At 41.3% G+C, this 17,216-nt stretch overlaps 1 protein-coding gene across 2 annotated transcripts in view; it reads right to left on the reverse strand.

The window, feature by feature from the left end:
- Positions 1–17,216, reverse strand: part of ADAMTS12 (ADAM metallopeptidase with thrombospondin type 1 motif 12) — a 328,935-nt gene that overhangs the window by 34,485 nt on the left and 277,234 nt on the right. For both annotated transcript variants that reach the window (XM_043514501.1, XM_038403775.2), the window contains exons 18-20: positions 11,155–11,365; positions 4,804–5,952; positions 2,392–2,544 (exon numbers count right to left, since the gene is read on the reverse strand). In XM_043514501.1, the coding sequence (XP_043370436.1) occupies positions 2,392–2,544; positions 4,804–5,952; positions 11,155–11,365 (1,513 nt within the window). The remainder of the gene's footprint in view (positions 1–2,391; positions 2,545–4,803; positions 5,953–11,154; positions 11,366–17,216) is intronic.

A 17,216-nucleotide genomic window follows, 5' to 3' on the forward strand; every position in this document is an offset into this window, starting at 1 on the left:
CAATAGATTCTGAACTGCTTTGTTTATCAAGTAAGAAATAAACCAATCACCATTCAGAGTTTGGAGGAAATTCCCACCATCATGTAATGAAAAACAAGGGCATTATGGGGATGTTACATGTTCCTCTGGAGTGTCTGGTAACATTGGTAAATGCTGGAGGCAGGATGGACCACTGCTCTGGTACCTTATATTAAACTCCTAGAAACTTGTAGGTTCAAGTCCCAAAACAATGAAGCATATGCCTTTAAAAAAAACTGATTTAATCCAGCCTTCTTTATACTGCCCTGCAGGGAAATGCAGCAATATTATTGTGATTTTTTTATAAATGTTTCTAATAATAAATAATAACAACAACGAGTAATGAGATTAATAACCGCCACTCTGAAAAATCCACATAGCAAACACATAGCACCCCTCAAAAAACATATTTTTTATATACAAGAGAGTAATTTGGTTTGTAGCACTAGATTCCAAAAAATAACAGGGTGGCTAATATTGCAGGAATTTTTATTACAAAAGAGATTTTACCTCAAATTAGCCACATAACTAGACTCATAATCCTTAAAATGTCTCTTGGTTACAGTACTTTATCACTAGCCTTGATTTTTAGTTTTTTTCTGTGATATGAATATAATTCACTTGTCACAGAACCAGTGACATTTATGGAGGGGAAAAAGGGTGAAATTTACCGCTGCACAGAGGACTTGAAGGCTCTCGTAAGACTGAGGGCATGTCTACACTACAGCCGTAAACTGACCGATGTTAGGTCGACTTACAGCCACTGCAGTCCACGCCACCCTTCTTCTGTAGGTGGTGCGGATCCTCACCAGGAGCACTTCCAAGGACAGAAGAGGGACAGTGTGGGCAGCTGAGAGCCCTCCGCACATCTCCCTGCCTAGAACCCAGCTGCCTCCCAGAAGTGAGGGCCAGCTGCCCGGGCTTCTCGCCGCCCTGGGTGGGGAGCCCAGCTGGGAGTGGGGAGCCAGGGGCAGCTGGGCTCTAGTTGCCCAGCTTTCTTGGCAATTTCATGGCTCCCATGGAGCTGTGAAACTGACAAGACAGCCAACAGCCGATATAAGTAATGCAGTGTCTACACACAGACATAAGCCCTATGTCCCTCATGGAGGTGGAGTTATGATATGGCTATAGTAGGGCACTTACATTGGTAGGACAAGGCAGTAGTGTGTACAGTGACATAATTAGGTCAATGTAAGCTGCCTTACGTCAACCTAACTGTGTAACGTAGACCAGGCATAAGTGGAGTATTGGCCTTATGTGGACTTTCTGCACAGGGTGAATTTCACACACAAATCACTTATCAGTTGAGGTGCTCACTGATATGGTACAATTTTCATATAACATTAATAATAGGGATTCAACCTTTCCGGAAAACTTCCTGTCCATGGACCTAGCCCTGCTCCAATGGCAATGTCAGTTCCTGTGAATGGAACCAAGGAAAAGAGTTTGGGATCTAGCTTTCTTTTATTTTGTTTAATTGGTATTATTGCATATTGCATATTCAACACATTGTTAAGGGTTTAGGGAATAGCATGGAAGTTATGGTGGCATTTTTTGATTGACTAGAGACATAAAATAATGAACTTGTATACCTTCACCAAAACATTTCAGGCCTTCCTCAGACATCTTAAAGCAGCAAAAAGGGATAAATCCCAGTCATTTTAATTTGCATATTACCTTTAGGAGTCGTATATAATCTGACAAGAGACAATGTGTGTAATGGGAACAGGCTATGACTCTAGAAAATACAATGGATAACCATTCTCTCAGCTACATTTTCCTTCAGTTCTTGAAAGAAGGCAATGATTTCTCTGAAGTTCAGGCAGCAAGGTTACAAGTATTTTAAGGCCTAGTCCTATATCCACTTTAATCAACTCCATTGACTTTGAAGGGCATTAGTTCAGGATGATAGTGAAGTTTGTAGGAAGGGGATAATGAGATTAAAATAGTCGGGAAATGCCACTGCAGACACAAGAAAAATGAGAGAAAACATGCATACAGCAGGTGGAAGTTTTCCCTCATGAGATCTCTGTGAAATATGTTGTAAAATACAAGAAGTGATCATTGCTATATTTCTACATGCAAGATGTAACCAACATGACCCCCAAGTTCTGCAATTAAGAGAGAACAGAATTTGTAACATACGTTTAGCAAAGGTTACCCAGACCATAAACACAAAATGAAATTAGCTGTAAATAAGCTAGCAAGGAAATTATCAAATGAATACTGAAAGATCAACCAGGAATCATGTGTGCATTCACTCAGTACATTATTATTTTAAATAGTGAGACATTTTAAATCTAAGTATAAAACTGCATGGTTTCTGAAGTTAGTTAATTTACTGCTAACATACATAGTGCTGAATGATGTTACCTTGCTCCAGGATCCTGTTTTCCAGTTAGCACATGGACGGAGATGACATCTTCTTGCAGGGTCAGGTTTTTTAATGTGCCGACAGTCAGATTCATTCTTACTGTTACATTCCACATGTCTCCAAAAAGCCCCCACACCACAGGTGGTAGAACACTGTATAGTTGAGAGATGAAAGGCAGAAGTCAGTTTCAGATTAATAAATCATTTGACAACTATGAGAGTAGGAAATGAATGAAACCAGAAGTTGCATGTGATTTGAAAAGTCAATCGTATTCACTGCAGAGAGCAATTAACAAAAGGTAATGCTCAGAGATGGGCATGGACTGAAGTACCAGCTGCCCACCCAGAAGCAGCATTAACTTTTCAGGCATGGCGAACAGTGCAGTGGTTTTCCAGCTTTTCATATTGCTTAACACAAAGATCCTCTTGTGGATGACTTTTTCATTGTTCTGATTCCATAATGATTGGCCTGTCTTGCAAAAGGTCAGGATATTCAGGAGGCAGATTTCAAGTTACAGAAGCTGCCTCAGTTAACATTACATATAGTTCTTCTGCTTGCCTATGAAAATGAAAAAGAACAATCTTCTGATTTATAGCATGCACCATAGGTGCTGACTTCCCCACTTTTCCCTGGGTGCTCGACCCCCCCCCCACTCTGCCCCCGGCCCCGTCCCCACTCCACCCCTTCCATGAGGCCCTGCCCCACCTCTTTCCACCCCTGCCCGGACCCCATTCCGATCCCTTCCCCAAAGTCCCCACTCCAACTCTGCTGCCTCCCTGCCCCTATTCCAACTCCTTTCCCAAATCCCCACCTCAGCCCCGCTTCTTCCCCACCTCCTCTCCTGAGTGTGCCATGTTCCCGCTCCTCCTTCCTTCCTCCCAGAGCTTGCTATGCCACCAAACAGCTGTTTGGTGATGGCTGGAAGGTAGGCGGAGGAGCGGTGATGCGGCACGCTCATGGGGGGAAGAGGAGGAGGAGGTGGGTTGGGGGGGCGAGGAGCTTGGCTGACGGTGGGTGCAGAGCACCTACTAATTTTTCCCCGTGGGTGCTCCTGCCTTGGAGCACCCACGGAGTTGGCACCTATGGCACTATTCTTCTCTGGTAAATTCCTCCCACTTAACTAGCCATTCCAAATCTGTAAGGGCAGCCCGGCATTTCTTTTGTAATTATTCAGCCCTTCATTGGACCTCCAACTTCTGTTTTTCTAGGGTCAGTTGTCAACATGCCTACCCTCCACTCTATTTCTCCTCTCGATTGCCAATATTGCTGGTGACTGAAGGAGATAGTTAACAATTAGAATTGATTGTTTGATGTTGAAAAATTTGTAACTACTGAATAACCAAACAGGAAGATACGGCTGATTATAAAGATGACAAATTGCAATAGTGGCCAAAAATCTCCATCATTTTGCATCTTTGGTGTCCTACATGGAATGAATTTGGTCATCCCAGTCCAGTTTCCAGGGGACATGAGTCCACATCGTCCACCAAAAAGCCAAATTTTGCACCTTGCAGAGTCCCAAGACTGAGCTGACAGGAAGATAGAATTACTTACTCACTGCTAAAAGTGCTCCCTCTATATCAAGGCTGAAGCACAATGGCAGGCCAACATGAGGAAGTTTCCACTGTTGCTGCCCGAACTGTAGCTGATCTGTGCTAAAAACAGTCAGTGAGAGATGTGGGTTCAGGTGCCTAAATCTTAATGTAGGTGACATACTTCAGGTACCATTGTTTGAAAATATTGATATCAATTGATGCAAAAAAACCAAAGGGGAAAATTCCTTTCTGACCCCAAATATGGTGATCAGTTAGACCCAGAGCATGTGGGTAAAAACAAAAACCAGACAGACAGACAGCTGGGAAAGAGCCCTCCCATTTAGTGTCCCTTCTCTAGTCGTTGGAGATATTTGCTAATAGCAAACACATCGGCCATATGCCATTGTAGATAACCTCTTCATACCATCCTCTCAATAAACTTATCAAGTCACATTTTTTGCCCCCACTACTCCCCTTGGAAGTCTGTTCCAGACCTTCACTCATCTGATGGTTCAAAACCTTCAACTAATTTCAAGCCTAAAGGTATTGATGGCCAGTTTATATCCATTTGTTCTTATGCCAGCACTAGGCCTTAACTTAAATAACTCCACTCCCTCCCTAGTGTTTATCCTTCTGATGTATTTATAGAGACAATCATATCTCCCCTCATCCTTCATTCGGTTAAGCTAAACAAGCCAAGCTCCTTAAGTCTCCTCTCATAAGATAGGTTGTCCAGTCATCTGATCATCTTAGTAGCCCTTCTCTGCATCTGTTGCAGTTTGAATTCATCTTTCTTAAACATGAGAGACCAGAATTGCACACAACATCAGACTAATGAGTTAAGTCTCCACATCTTACGAGTTACAAATCACTTACCTCACTCCAGTTCCCCACTATCCAGTACACATCACCATGCAAAATATTGGAGATTCTTGCATAATCCAGTTCTGTGGCATTGGATAATTTCCCCTCAGAAATTGTACTGTGGCTTTTTGGAGCATCTTCAAGACTTGGAGATTTTGTGCTTTGGGTATAATCTATCTTGTCAGAGGGTTCCATTTCTGTTCCATTTTCAAACTGGACTCTTGATATGTTATCAAACGTTGCTGGCTTTATTGTAACAGGCCCTTCTGTGGTGGCCTCTTCTGTGACAGGTGTATCTATTTGCACATGGATACTTTTTAGGTTCACTGTTGTTGAAGATGACAGTTTTTCTGCTGCTATGCTACTAGTAGATTGCGTAGAAGATTCATGTTGATAAAATGTTGGTGAGATTTTGGGAGTCATAATGACATGAGACCTGATGTTTGGAGTTTTGCTCCTGGTTTTGATTGTAAGACTGCTTTCGCCTTTGTAAGGGATGTCACTAGGTTTGCCATTACCTTCTATGGACCAATCAGTATTGTCAGACTCTTCAGTTAAATAATCATAACCTGGAGTTACTTCTGGACTTCTGGTTAATGAGGTGGTGCAACTAGCACCTCCTGTCTGAACAAGGCCCCCTTCTGAGGCAGAGTCCAGGTCTATGTTAGACACATTTTTGACTTTTCTTATATTTTCAATACTTGAACTATTACTTACAGTACTATCTTGGCGTGACCTGTTTCCTTTAAACACAAAGGGATAATTATAATTATTATTTGATCTGTTAGAATTATTTTGCAATGTTCTTTTTTCCATGTTTTCCTTTTTGGAAGAGTGGACAGGACTGGAGGAAGTAGAGCCTAAAGCAGTTGTGCTTTGGGACTCGGGTATTTTTGTTGTTGTCTGGTATCTTTGGCCTGGTTTAGGGATGGGTATTCTGCCTGATGGGCCTCTTTTGGGATTAATTGCTGTCTTCCTGATTATGATCTTTCCTCTGTTGGGTTTCACTGGGGGTATCAATAGTCGTCTGGTGGAAGGACATTGCTGGAGGCCACACAAAGCTTTAGCATTTGGTCTCTTGAACATATCACACGGTTCATCATTGTTTTTGGCACAACTGATTTTACGAGTCCGTACCCCACCGCCACATGTAACTGTACACTGCAAAATAAATAGTCAGTTTTCAGTCCCTATCTCTTGATTCTCCTCCACATATTCATACACATCATTACCAAACGTGCATCTATCTATAAAAATCAATGTTCTTATCAAAATCAACAACAAAGTTTTCCCCTAGAAATAAGCATTTTGATTTTTGCTAGAGGGGAGTTCTTCACAGTAAGGGAGATTTGTAATACTTTCCCACATACCGTACATAGTGAATGTCACCCAAGGTGGACAGAAATGATACAGATTAAATGATAAAGGCAGCATCTCAAAGTGGGATCATTCCATTGCACAGAAAGTCTTAGAGCACACTATTTTAAAGTCCTGTTTGCACAATCCCCACATGAAGTTTAAGAAATGTCAGAGACTTAAAAGGTCACCACCCAAAACATGCCTGGCCCGCTCAACTTTGGTTGCTCTCAGTCTCCCAGATCTGCATTTTCATGTAATGTCCTTCAGCCTCCTCCAACTCCAGAAGCTAACCTGTGTTTCAAACTCCCCTACATACTCTTTGCTTCAGTCACTGTCAGCATATTTTGTAAACCTTGTGCCTAAGTCCCTACCTTATTCTTAGTTTCCTAGATTCTTCTGCTCCCTTACGCCCTATGAGGAGAACCAGAAGAGGAAGGAGGAGTGTGGAGAGTTCCCTAAAACCTGCTGAATAGGAAATGGAGCCAAAACGGCATTCTCTCAATTTGCCAATAAATGCCCCACTAGAGTGCTAAGCTAGCCTTCTTGTTCTGTTTTTTGTAGCATGGATTCATGAAGAACGGATGCCAGATTAATAGAATCACATGAATACTTTGTTAATACTTTATGAGGAAACCTGTGTAGGTTGTAACTTATTTTCTTTATTAGTCCAATATGCCAGTTGAAGGGCACACTCTATGGTCTAGTACAGAAAAATCTGTGAAAGGCCCTGGGACCATTCTGTGCCATTCCATCCAGCATATTACATGGGAAGCAGTCCCTGTGTTCTAATGAGTTCAGGGTCTGCAATTGTGCCTGGCCCTTATGCAAAGGGAGAAGAATACTCCTTCTACCTTCCTCCCACACCCACAGACGCAATTTGGTCCTCAGTGACTGTAGCTATGCTGCGGTTTTTCTGAAATTTCCCCACATTTCTCTAGCTCTACAGGTGCAAGCAATGGTGCTAGTGAAGATTAACAATTGGCAGTTTAACCACTGGTTCATCTAACCCTGTTCAAAGCAGGTTGAGGTGGCATGATGGTAGAAACACCAGTGGCCAGGTTTCAGAATCATAGAAATGTAGAATTGGAAGGCACGTTGAAAAGTCATCAAGTCCACCCCATGAGCTAAGGCAAGACCAAGTAAAATTAAAAAAACTCTGACAGGTGTTTGTCTAATCTGTCCTTAAAAACCTCCAGTGATGGGGACCTAACAATCTCCCTAGGTAACCTATTCCAGAGCTTAACTACCGTTATAGTTAGAAGGTTTTTCCTAATAACTAACCTAAGAATCGCTTGCTGCAGATTAAGCCCATTACTTCTGGTCCTACCTTCAATAGACATGGAGAACAATTGATTAATATCCTCTTTATAACAGCCCTTAGCATATTTGAAGACTTATCAGGTCCCCCTCAAGTCTTCTTTTTTCAAGACTAAACATGCCCAGATTTTTTAACCTTTCCTTACAGGTCAGCTTTTCTAAACTTTTTATCATTTTTGTTACTCTCCTCTGGACACTCTCCAATTTGTCCACCTCTTTCCTAAAGTGTGGCACCCAGAATTGGATGCTGTACTCCAGCTGAGGCCTCACCAGTGCAGAGTAGAGCAAGACAATTACTTTGTTTGTTTTACATATGACAAACCTGTTAAATACTCTGGAATCATATTAGATTTTTTGGCAACGGCATCACACTGTTGACTCATTCAATTTGTGATCCACTATAAGCCCCCAGATTCTTTTCAGCAGGACTACTATCTAACCATTATTCCTCATTTTGTAGTTGTGCCTTTGATTTTTCCTTCCTACATGACATGTTCATAGGCAAACTAGGGAAATGTGGCCTAGATGAAATTACTATAAGATGGGTGCAATACTGGTTGAAAAACTGTACACAAATTTTATAAGCATTTTCTTCACTCTATTATCCAAGTCATTAATGAAAATATTGACTAGTACCAGTCCCAGGACTGACCTCGGCAGGACCCGACTAGATATACCCTTGACTCTTGATAACTAGTAGCATTTTGGAGGATAGGATTAGAATAGAAAACTATTCTTTGAGTAGTCTTTTAACCAGTACACTCATCTTATAGTCATTTCATCTGAGCCCTACTGACTTGAATACATCTAACTTACCTAAATATTATTTTAAATGGTTCTTTCCCTATTTTGGCTTGCATTCCTTCCCCCTTGTTGTTAATGTGAATTGTGCGGAGTATCTGGTCAACTTTTACCTTTTTAGTGAAGACTAAAACAAAATAAACATTAATAACTCAGCCTTTTTGATGCCATCCTTTCTTAGTTCTTCTTCCTCACTATGTATAGGACCTGATGGAGCCATATGGGCCTCTTACTATTCTTCCTAACTTTCCTTCACATTAGGTAGTTTGCAGTTATGCCTTTAATATTGTCTCCTTGAGAAACTGTCAGCTCTCCTGAACAAATTTAATCCTGTGGTAGGTCACCTACCAGTTCTCAGAGTTTGTTATTCTGCTTTTCTGAAATCCATTGTCCTTACTCTGCTGCTTTCACTTCTTCCTTTCCTTAGAATCATAAAATCTATTATTTCATGATCACTTTCGACCAAATTGTCTTGCACTTCAGATTCACAACCAATTCCTCCCTGTGCATCAGAACCAAACCTAAAATAGCAAGTCCTCTGCTTACTTCATTCCCTTTCTGAAACAAAAAGGTTGTCCCCAGTAAATTCCATAGCTTAATGGAAATTTTGTGTTTTGCCATATTACTTTTCCAACTGATGTCTGGGTAGTTAAAATCACCCATTACTCCTTGATGTTTTGTTTTGGATATTTCTGTTTGCTCTAGAAATGCCTCATCCACCTCTTCTTTCTGATCTGGTGGTCTATAGTAGACCCTTACCATGATGTCACCCCTATTTTCCTCCCTTCTCTTTTTTCCCCCAGAGACTTTCAATTGGTCTGCCTGTCACCTCCTTCCAAACCTCCAGACCTGCATATACATTCTCCTTTTTTTTCCTGCCTGTCCTTCCTGAACAAGCTATACCCCCTCTACACCAATAAAGCCATAATTTAGCTTATGTACTACTACTTCCACTCCTTCCCGTTTATTACCCACACTCCTTGCATTTGTATACAGACATCTAAAGCAGATTGAGCAGATTCCCCCACTCTATACAAGCACTATCCCCATTGCTAGCACCTGCTGAGCTGTACCATTACTGGAACTTTGGTGGGAGAATTTCCAAAAATCCTGAGTAAATAAGGTCAGTGAGCTTGATAAATGTCTACATATTTTCTCTGTAGATCACAGTTGCAACAATACATTTAATCTATAACTCTTTCTTTAAAGAACTTTGAAGTTTACGTGTGGGACCAGATCCTGAGCTATGCTCATTTACTTCTGTTGAGGTTCTGTCCCTTTTAATTAATTTAAATGACTAGCACAAGATTTTGATTAAGGATGAAGATGACAACTATTGGCATTGCATTCCTGGCTTCTGAAGAAACTAACTGATCTCGTTATAGCCTTCTTACCAGTCTGACCTAGATATTTTGGCTATGATTTTCAAAATTTCAGATTATTTGGATCCTAATTCCTATTAGTTTTAATGGGAATTGGACATTCCAAATTCAATTATTTTAATGGGAAATGGGACTCAATATATCCCATAAGTAGCTTTGAAGATCTCGCCCTTAAACTGTGGTTGACACTCAAAAAAATTTTAGAATTACATGGTAGCTGATGACATGAATGACACCATATTTCTGTGTGCCTCTTTGAATGCTTTAGTCCTATATTAAAATTAAAGTGCTCCCATTGATTTTAGTAGGATGAGAATGTGTTGAACACCTTGCAGGATCAGGGTTGTGGATCTGCAGAGTTCTAATGAGTGTGAAGTCCTTCGAGAGATGAAAGGCTTTAATAATGTACATATCAAATGAGTTTAATGGAGTCACACACAGCAGATATGCTCTACTATTTTAAAACAAATTTGATAGAGCAATTTTTTGATGACCTCATTCTATAGTTCACCGTCTGCCACTAAAAAAACTGTACATTATTTACTGACCACTTTAAGGATGTGCAGATAGTCTGGAGTTCTGACAGACAATTGTAGTCAACAGAAACATAACAAGGTCAAATGTTGCAATACAAGAGATACAGCTTACAAACTAGAATTAAAGCTTCGTGTGCCAATATAAGATGCTACAAAATCTTCCAGATCTGCTCCATAGCAGTGCTGATATCTGGACTCTGAAAGGGTTTGAATATGCAGATGCTTGGAAGACTCTTGCTACTTAGCTAGTCAATGTTTGTTAAGCATGGTAAATATGAAAAGCACTGTGTAAATGCTAAATAGAAATAGAAACAAGCCTCAAAGTTAAGAACTGGATTTGGATAGAAAGTTTGGCGTGTCTATATCAAGTATTTGGTCAGGCTCATTTTTGGAGGTATTGTTATTGTTGTTATGGCTGATGTTACCACTGAGAAGCCAGCCTGCAAGACCCTAGAGATTTCTGCTACTGCGCAGCACAGGGGTGATGATAGTGTCTGAATGGCAACCTGGTGTCAGAAGAAGGGGCATCATTATCATTGCTTTTATCCATCACTCCTTTATTGTAGAGACGGGCCTGAAACAAATATCTAGAATGACTCTGAAGCTAGCTTTGTATCTTTTTGCAGAGCCAACCCCCCATCTTACTACTTCCAAACTCGAAATTCAAATTCCAAATCTTTAGCCATGATTAAAATGTTCAGATTTTGAGTTAGGATTTGGCCCATTGTAGAGACAGATTTCAACTCAGAACTAGTAATTGAACCTGGGTATAGACGAAGGCTTTGGTTTAGGAGTATAGCTGGTTATATAGGTTCATTATCAATTCTGGAGAGATGGGAACACTGGTAACTTCCGTCTCTTTCTTACATCTCCCCATGATTCCTTCTGAAGAGACGTTCCACCTTGAAATCTGAAGTCAGGTGGAGAAAGAATAGAAGCATTAGTTCTTTCGACTGCCATGCGTTTACCTCAGTCCAGTTGCTCACTGTCCAGTCAGATGGGCATAGAACATCTCTGTTGCATGAAAAGTGGGTCTTTGGTTTAAGCAGATGCTGGCAGTCTTTAGCAGCCAATACCTGCTCATCAGATCCCACTGTTTGGATGCAAAGGACAGTTCGTTTCTTCTCTCCTGTTGGGCCACAGGTGGTTGAACACTTCTGCCATTCTCCTGCCCACCATCTGCAATCCAAGTCAAAGGGAATGCAGAACATCAGAAGGACAAAAACATTAATCCATTGCAGGCACGCTAGATAAAGGTAGCTTTGGGGAGGCTCAGACAATACAGAAGAAGTAACATAATGAAGAGTTCTGGACTTGTATTTAAGTTTTTCATAGAAAATATTAAGCACCTAACTTTCCCGCTCTGTTGTATGCCAAGTATCTGATGGGCAGTTCAGATACTAATCCTGTATCAGCAGTAGACTCTGAAGATTATATTTCTAAAATACCTAAGAATACAAGCCATATTCAGGGGATTCTTCCAAGCCTAACTATGACTGATATCTGTGCTGTCCAGGAAGTTTTGTATTTTGTTTATTCATTCCTGTTGTTCACTTGCTCATTGTTTATTCATTCCTATTGTTCATTTGCTCATTATGATCTTACCGAAAACAAATGATAAAAAATGATTAGGTCCATGGTAATGCCAATAATTAGAACTGGAAGAGACTGAACAGGTCATCTCATTTGTTCCTCTGTCAAAGGATTGTTCACTATAGCACATTCTCCTGTGCTTTGTTTAGTTTTAAATGACAACATTCGGGCATCCACTGCTTCCTTTAGGGCAATATTTCACATTGTAATAGACCTCACAATTAGATTTTTCTTTAGAGTCACCCTGCTTTATCCTTTCCTCAATTTTATCCAATTATTTCCTGTTACGTTTTCTGGGGCGACTTTATACGATCACATACCTGCATGGCTGGCTTGCATTATAAGAGAGGGCAAAGGCCATCTGAGAAGCATTGACATTTTGTGATTCACCTTGAAATATCTTTATTAGGTTTTGCAAAATGTATCTAGGGTGCTCTGGGAGCTCTGGGTGGCCTTACCATTTGCAGGGACCCAGGCAAGAAGGGGGCCACAAGTTGCTGAAATGAACGTTTGGCCCAGCTGTGAACTACAAGTCCGTGAAGGCATCATAAACAATGACATGTGCTTCTTGGGCTCCAGGCATGCCCTCTGAAGCCTCACATTGCCAATTAAACAGATGCTTGCAAAGTCACAGGGACTGATTTAGAGGTGTAAGTAAATGCAACTTTACTGGAGTCAGTACACTTCAATAAGCCCTGGTTTTGACCTAAAATCTATACCATATGTTTGATTTCTTTCTTCTTAGTAATAGTTTCATAGTAAGACAAATCACACCATTTTTCTACAGTTGTCCTTTAGCTTACAGACGTAGGAAGTCCCATATCTTCTCCTGGGTCTCTTTCCCTGACTATATGAATTACCACTGTCAATACCAATGAATAGTTACTAGGCCAGGAAAAGAGAGAGTGAGAATGGCTCTATAACCTGATGGTTAGAGTGCTCATCTAGGATAGGGGAGACCCAAGTACAATTCCTGCTCCAATGACAATTTAATTATTTATATATGGTAGAACACATTCAATAGGAGATATTGAGAGAGTCCCACACCAGGCTAGCTCCAGAGCCCTAGAGTGCTCTCCTGCAGCGTAGAAGACTGAAATGCAAATCCCTTCTCCACAGCAGGCAGAGGTGGGAACTGAATCCAGATCTCCCACACTCCAGGTGACTGCCCGGGACTCAAGGTTGTAAGAAAGGCATAAAACATTGTGTGCCAACATTACCAAAACATTTTGATTTTTCTGTTTGGTTGAAGCTATGCAGCAAATTGAACATGACCTGAAGAAATCTGTGAATAGGTTTGGGTTGACAAGAACTTCATTTTTTGATGAATCAACTATTCACTGGGGAAAAAATCGCCCAGCTCTACCCATCACATTAAAATATCTTCTTTCTTCACCTTAGACTTCCCTTTCTGATTGTTTGCTTTCTGAATCAAATTAAAAGCTAAAATAAAATAAAAGTACAGCTCAGAACATGAACCAAGGAGTTACATTTTGTTCTAGATCATATAGATTTATAACAGGAGTAATTACAATGAAGTTAATATATTTGGAGTTACACTGGTTTAATCATGAATTTGACCTATTACTTGTTAAACTTACAGTACTACACAAGAAATGCTAATAAAGAAATAGGGCTTATTATCCTAGCATTTCCTGGTTTATCATCTATCTGATTTTAAGACATGAGCAGGTATATTTAAGGATTAACACAATTCCAAAATCTGTAGGATTCATTGGTCTGTAGTGTTGTGAGGAATTATGCAGGCTTTGGTGGTGATACAGGTGTGCAATACTGCCTACATTTCAAAATAGCCATGTCCTGAGTCCCCAGAATAGCCAATGCAGACTCAACAAGGAGGGTTAAACAGCTCTGGCTACCTATCACATTGATCCTCTGGGCAAAATGTAAAGGTTCCAAACTCATGGATGCAACTCCATTGGCTTCAGTGGATGAGCCCATGATTATACAAGGTCTAAATATTCAGTAAGTGTGCATTATAGCCCAAAAGAAACATGCCTAGCTCATAAAAGATGGAATCCAAATGTACACTGAAATCTTTGAGAACAGCAACTGAGAGTGAATTGCTAAGTACCAACATTAATTATTTGGGACAGAATTCAGTGAGTACCAAAATAATGCCATTTCCAGCATACTGTGTAGTGAGGAAGCGTGGCTTCCCTCAGAGTGTAACAGAGAGGGACTACAACATGCCCCCTGGTGGGCTGAACCAGGAAAGCCACGTCCACCCCACCGGAAGCGGAAAGGTGGGACAGGAAGGGGAAGTCCAAAAGGCGGGCCCTGCAGCTCAGTTGTGGTGGAGCCACCACAAGAGACGACGCATCCCGCTTGCTGCAGGAGCCTGCAGAGGCGCTACCGAGGCTGCCTTCTGAGAACTGGCTGAATCTCCCAGGACCTATGGCCGACCAAGATGCTGAGGAGTTGCCGGGGCTGCTGCCTGAGGACTAGCTGGATCTCCCTGCGCAGCCGGTTGCCTGAGACGCTGAGGAGCTGCTGGGGGCTGCCGCCTGAGGACTAGCCAGAGCTCCCTGAGACGACAGATGCAGGTACACCACAGGGGGACAGTAGGAAGCAGCCCAGGGAAACCAGGCAACAGTCTGGTTGGGAGTTGGCCTGCTACAAGATCAGCTTGTTGCAGGTGGATCCCCGCCTCACCTTCCTTAGGCCTGGAGACCTGCCCTCCTCAGGCAACCCTACCTGAGCCCCATAGACTCTCTTGGTACTCACCCTTACCTGAGCCTCTAGACTTTATGGGGCTCACTCCTACTGGGGCTCATAGATGGCATTGTTGCTCTGCCCTGATTGCAGGCCAGAGCCCACTCATTGCTTTGCTGCCCTGCCCTGACCGTTCATAGACTGCCATACTGTTCTGCCCAGCCAGAGGACCAGAGCACTAGATGAAGCTAATTCCCCACTTTGAGCACCTTTACAGGTATGCAACAGCAATGAGGTGTGGTCTCCCTCAGAGACTCAAAGAGAGGGACGAACACCCAGCCTACAACTGAAAAAGCAAAACTACTCAAATGAAGTTTAAAAGTACTTTAAACAAGATTAGGTGTACTTGAATAACTAACTATCTGTTTTAAGAAAAAGTTCCCACAATTCCACTTTTAATCTTGTTTTTAAACAAAAACAAAACAAAACAAAACCAAGCACCTCTACTCAAAAAAAAACCTTGGCTGCTTCATATGGACAAAAAATTAATATTTTGAATTCTAGTATACGATATGAAACTGAACCAATGTCTACTATACTAATTTAATTACTGTGTTCTACCTTTGATATTTTCTGTACACACTGCTGACTGTATTAAATGTCATTCTGAAAGCACTTCAATTCACTCTGACTGAACATCTGACTTATTCAATTACCTGATCAGGAGATTTCAGCTTTGTCACCAAAAAGCGATAATGTGCCTCTCTGTTGTCACTTCTAACCATTTCCTCTGCTAGTCACAGGACAAATATTTGTATCAGTTCATTACTTCTGGGAAGCTAGTTATTACTTTTTATATCACTGTGGGCAAAATATTGCTTAATATAAAAGCAGAGTAAAGGTAAAATAAATACTCCCATGCTAATAAATAAATAATAAATTATTATGGTGTCAGGTTTCATTCTTTTTCTGCCAGGCATCCTATTCTGTAATACATCATTCTTTGCGCTTCTTACCTCCCCCATCCTAATCTTTTTCTCTAATTTGGCTCTTCAGTTTCCACTCCCATCCTCTATCCCCTGATAGTTTCACTCAACTGCAAAAGGGCTGTCACTGATATGGGGGTGGCTGACAGCTATTTATTTATAATCACACAATTAAAAAAAGACTCTGAGCCATCCAGCTGTGCACACTTCTAATTTGTGTAACCATCTGTTCTCATCACTGGTCCTCCTATGTTCCCTTTCCCATTCCCATCTATTGTTTGGTGCATTTTCTCTTAAATTAGATAGTAAGGCTTTGGGGCAGGAACTCTTTTCCTACATATTTGTACAGTACACTGGGACCCCAATCCTGACTGAGGCATCTGGATCTTACCACTTCTGTGTTCCTGCATCTTGTCTCTAGGAGCTTCATTTCCCCTCCATGCAGGTACAAACAGCAAAGTGAAATTGACAAGTTGTTGAAAAGACACTGCCAAATCTTCTCAGTGCAGCACAGCAGTAAAGTAAAGAAAAATACTGAATCAATTCACTTTGTACGATGCTGTCACCTCCCAGATCTTCTTTCCAGCTCTTTTTTGTAACCTCTACTGTTCTGTAAGGCCCTGATCCAGCTAGGCACTTCAGCACCTGTGCAACTTCAAGCATGTGAACAATCCTATTTACTTTAATGGAACATCTTGAATGCTTCACATTACTTATGTAAAGTGCTGAGTGCCCTTCATTCCCACGGACCTCAGCAGTATTCAGCACCTTTAAGGAGTGCTTAGCAGCTTGCAGGATCAAGCCCTAAATTCTTAGTCTCCATCTTTCCCTTCTCACATACACACATTCTATCGCTGATACTTTTTCTTTACTGGGTGGCTCCTGCCACCACAGGTTATCAGCTTTCAATATAAAGCAAAAACCGTCACCCATATTCCATAAACTGATACATTGTCAAAGGACATAGCTAGACGTGGATTAGTAACATGTAAGTAATAAGGTGTTACACATAAAAAGCTAAGTTAAAAGAACATTATGGTTGCAAAGTCAAGCACTCCAGTTAGGAAATGTCAGAATGAAGGTTGCTGGTGCATCCTCAGTTTGGAAATAAAAAAACCCAGAATACACTGGTGGTGGTGAGGAATTGCTTTCTGATCCCTGGAGGTGGCTGACTGAAACCTTGAAGGATGAGCTTTCAGGAATATAAAACATAAATCAGAAGGAAGTCCCACGGCTGCTGAGCTCTGACCCCCACTATCACAAGCAACCTCATCACACAATAGCACTCAGGAATTTGTCCAGCTCTCGTCTAAAACTAATTAAGTTGTTGTTTGATTTTATACTATTTTTTCTGTGCATTCGTCTAAATGACTTTCCTGCCATCACATAGGAACTCCGTGTTACCGGCATGGATAGAATCCAGATCTCCAGGGCATCAACCAACTGCCTTGGTCTTGAGACCCACCCTTTCTTTTCCTGCAATCCCCTGCCTCATTCACTACACACCTTCCAAATTTTGCCAGAAATGAGACCGGGGTCCTACCAACAACAGCCTCACTCACTACTCAATCCTGATCCAGTTCCATCCAGTGCACTGAATGAGGCAGAGGTCCTATGGAACAATAGTATTTGGCCTGTGTCTAATGTATCATGATGCATATGCACAAGAGGGCCGAATTAAGGTTGCACAGGCAATTTTCTGCTTCCACAAACTGAGTAGTGATGGCCATGTTAAGACACTACACTGAGACGAGGACAATCTGAGTTCTATTCTT

This window comes from Dermochelys coriacea, chromosome 5 (assembly GCF_009764565.3).
Source record: "Dermochelys coriacea isolate rDerCor1 chromosome 5, rDerCor1.pri.v4, whole genome shotgun sequence".
NCBI lineage: Eukaryota > Metazoa > Chordata > Testudines > Dermochelyidae > Dermochelys > Dermochelys coriacea.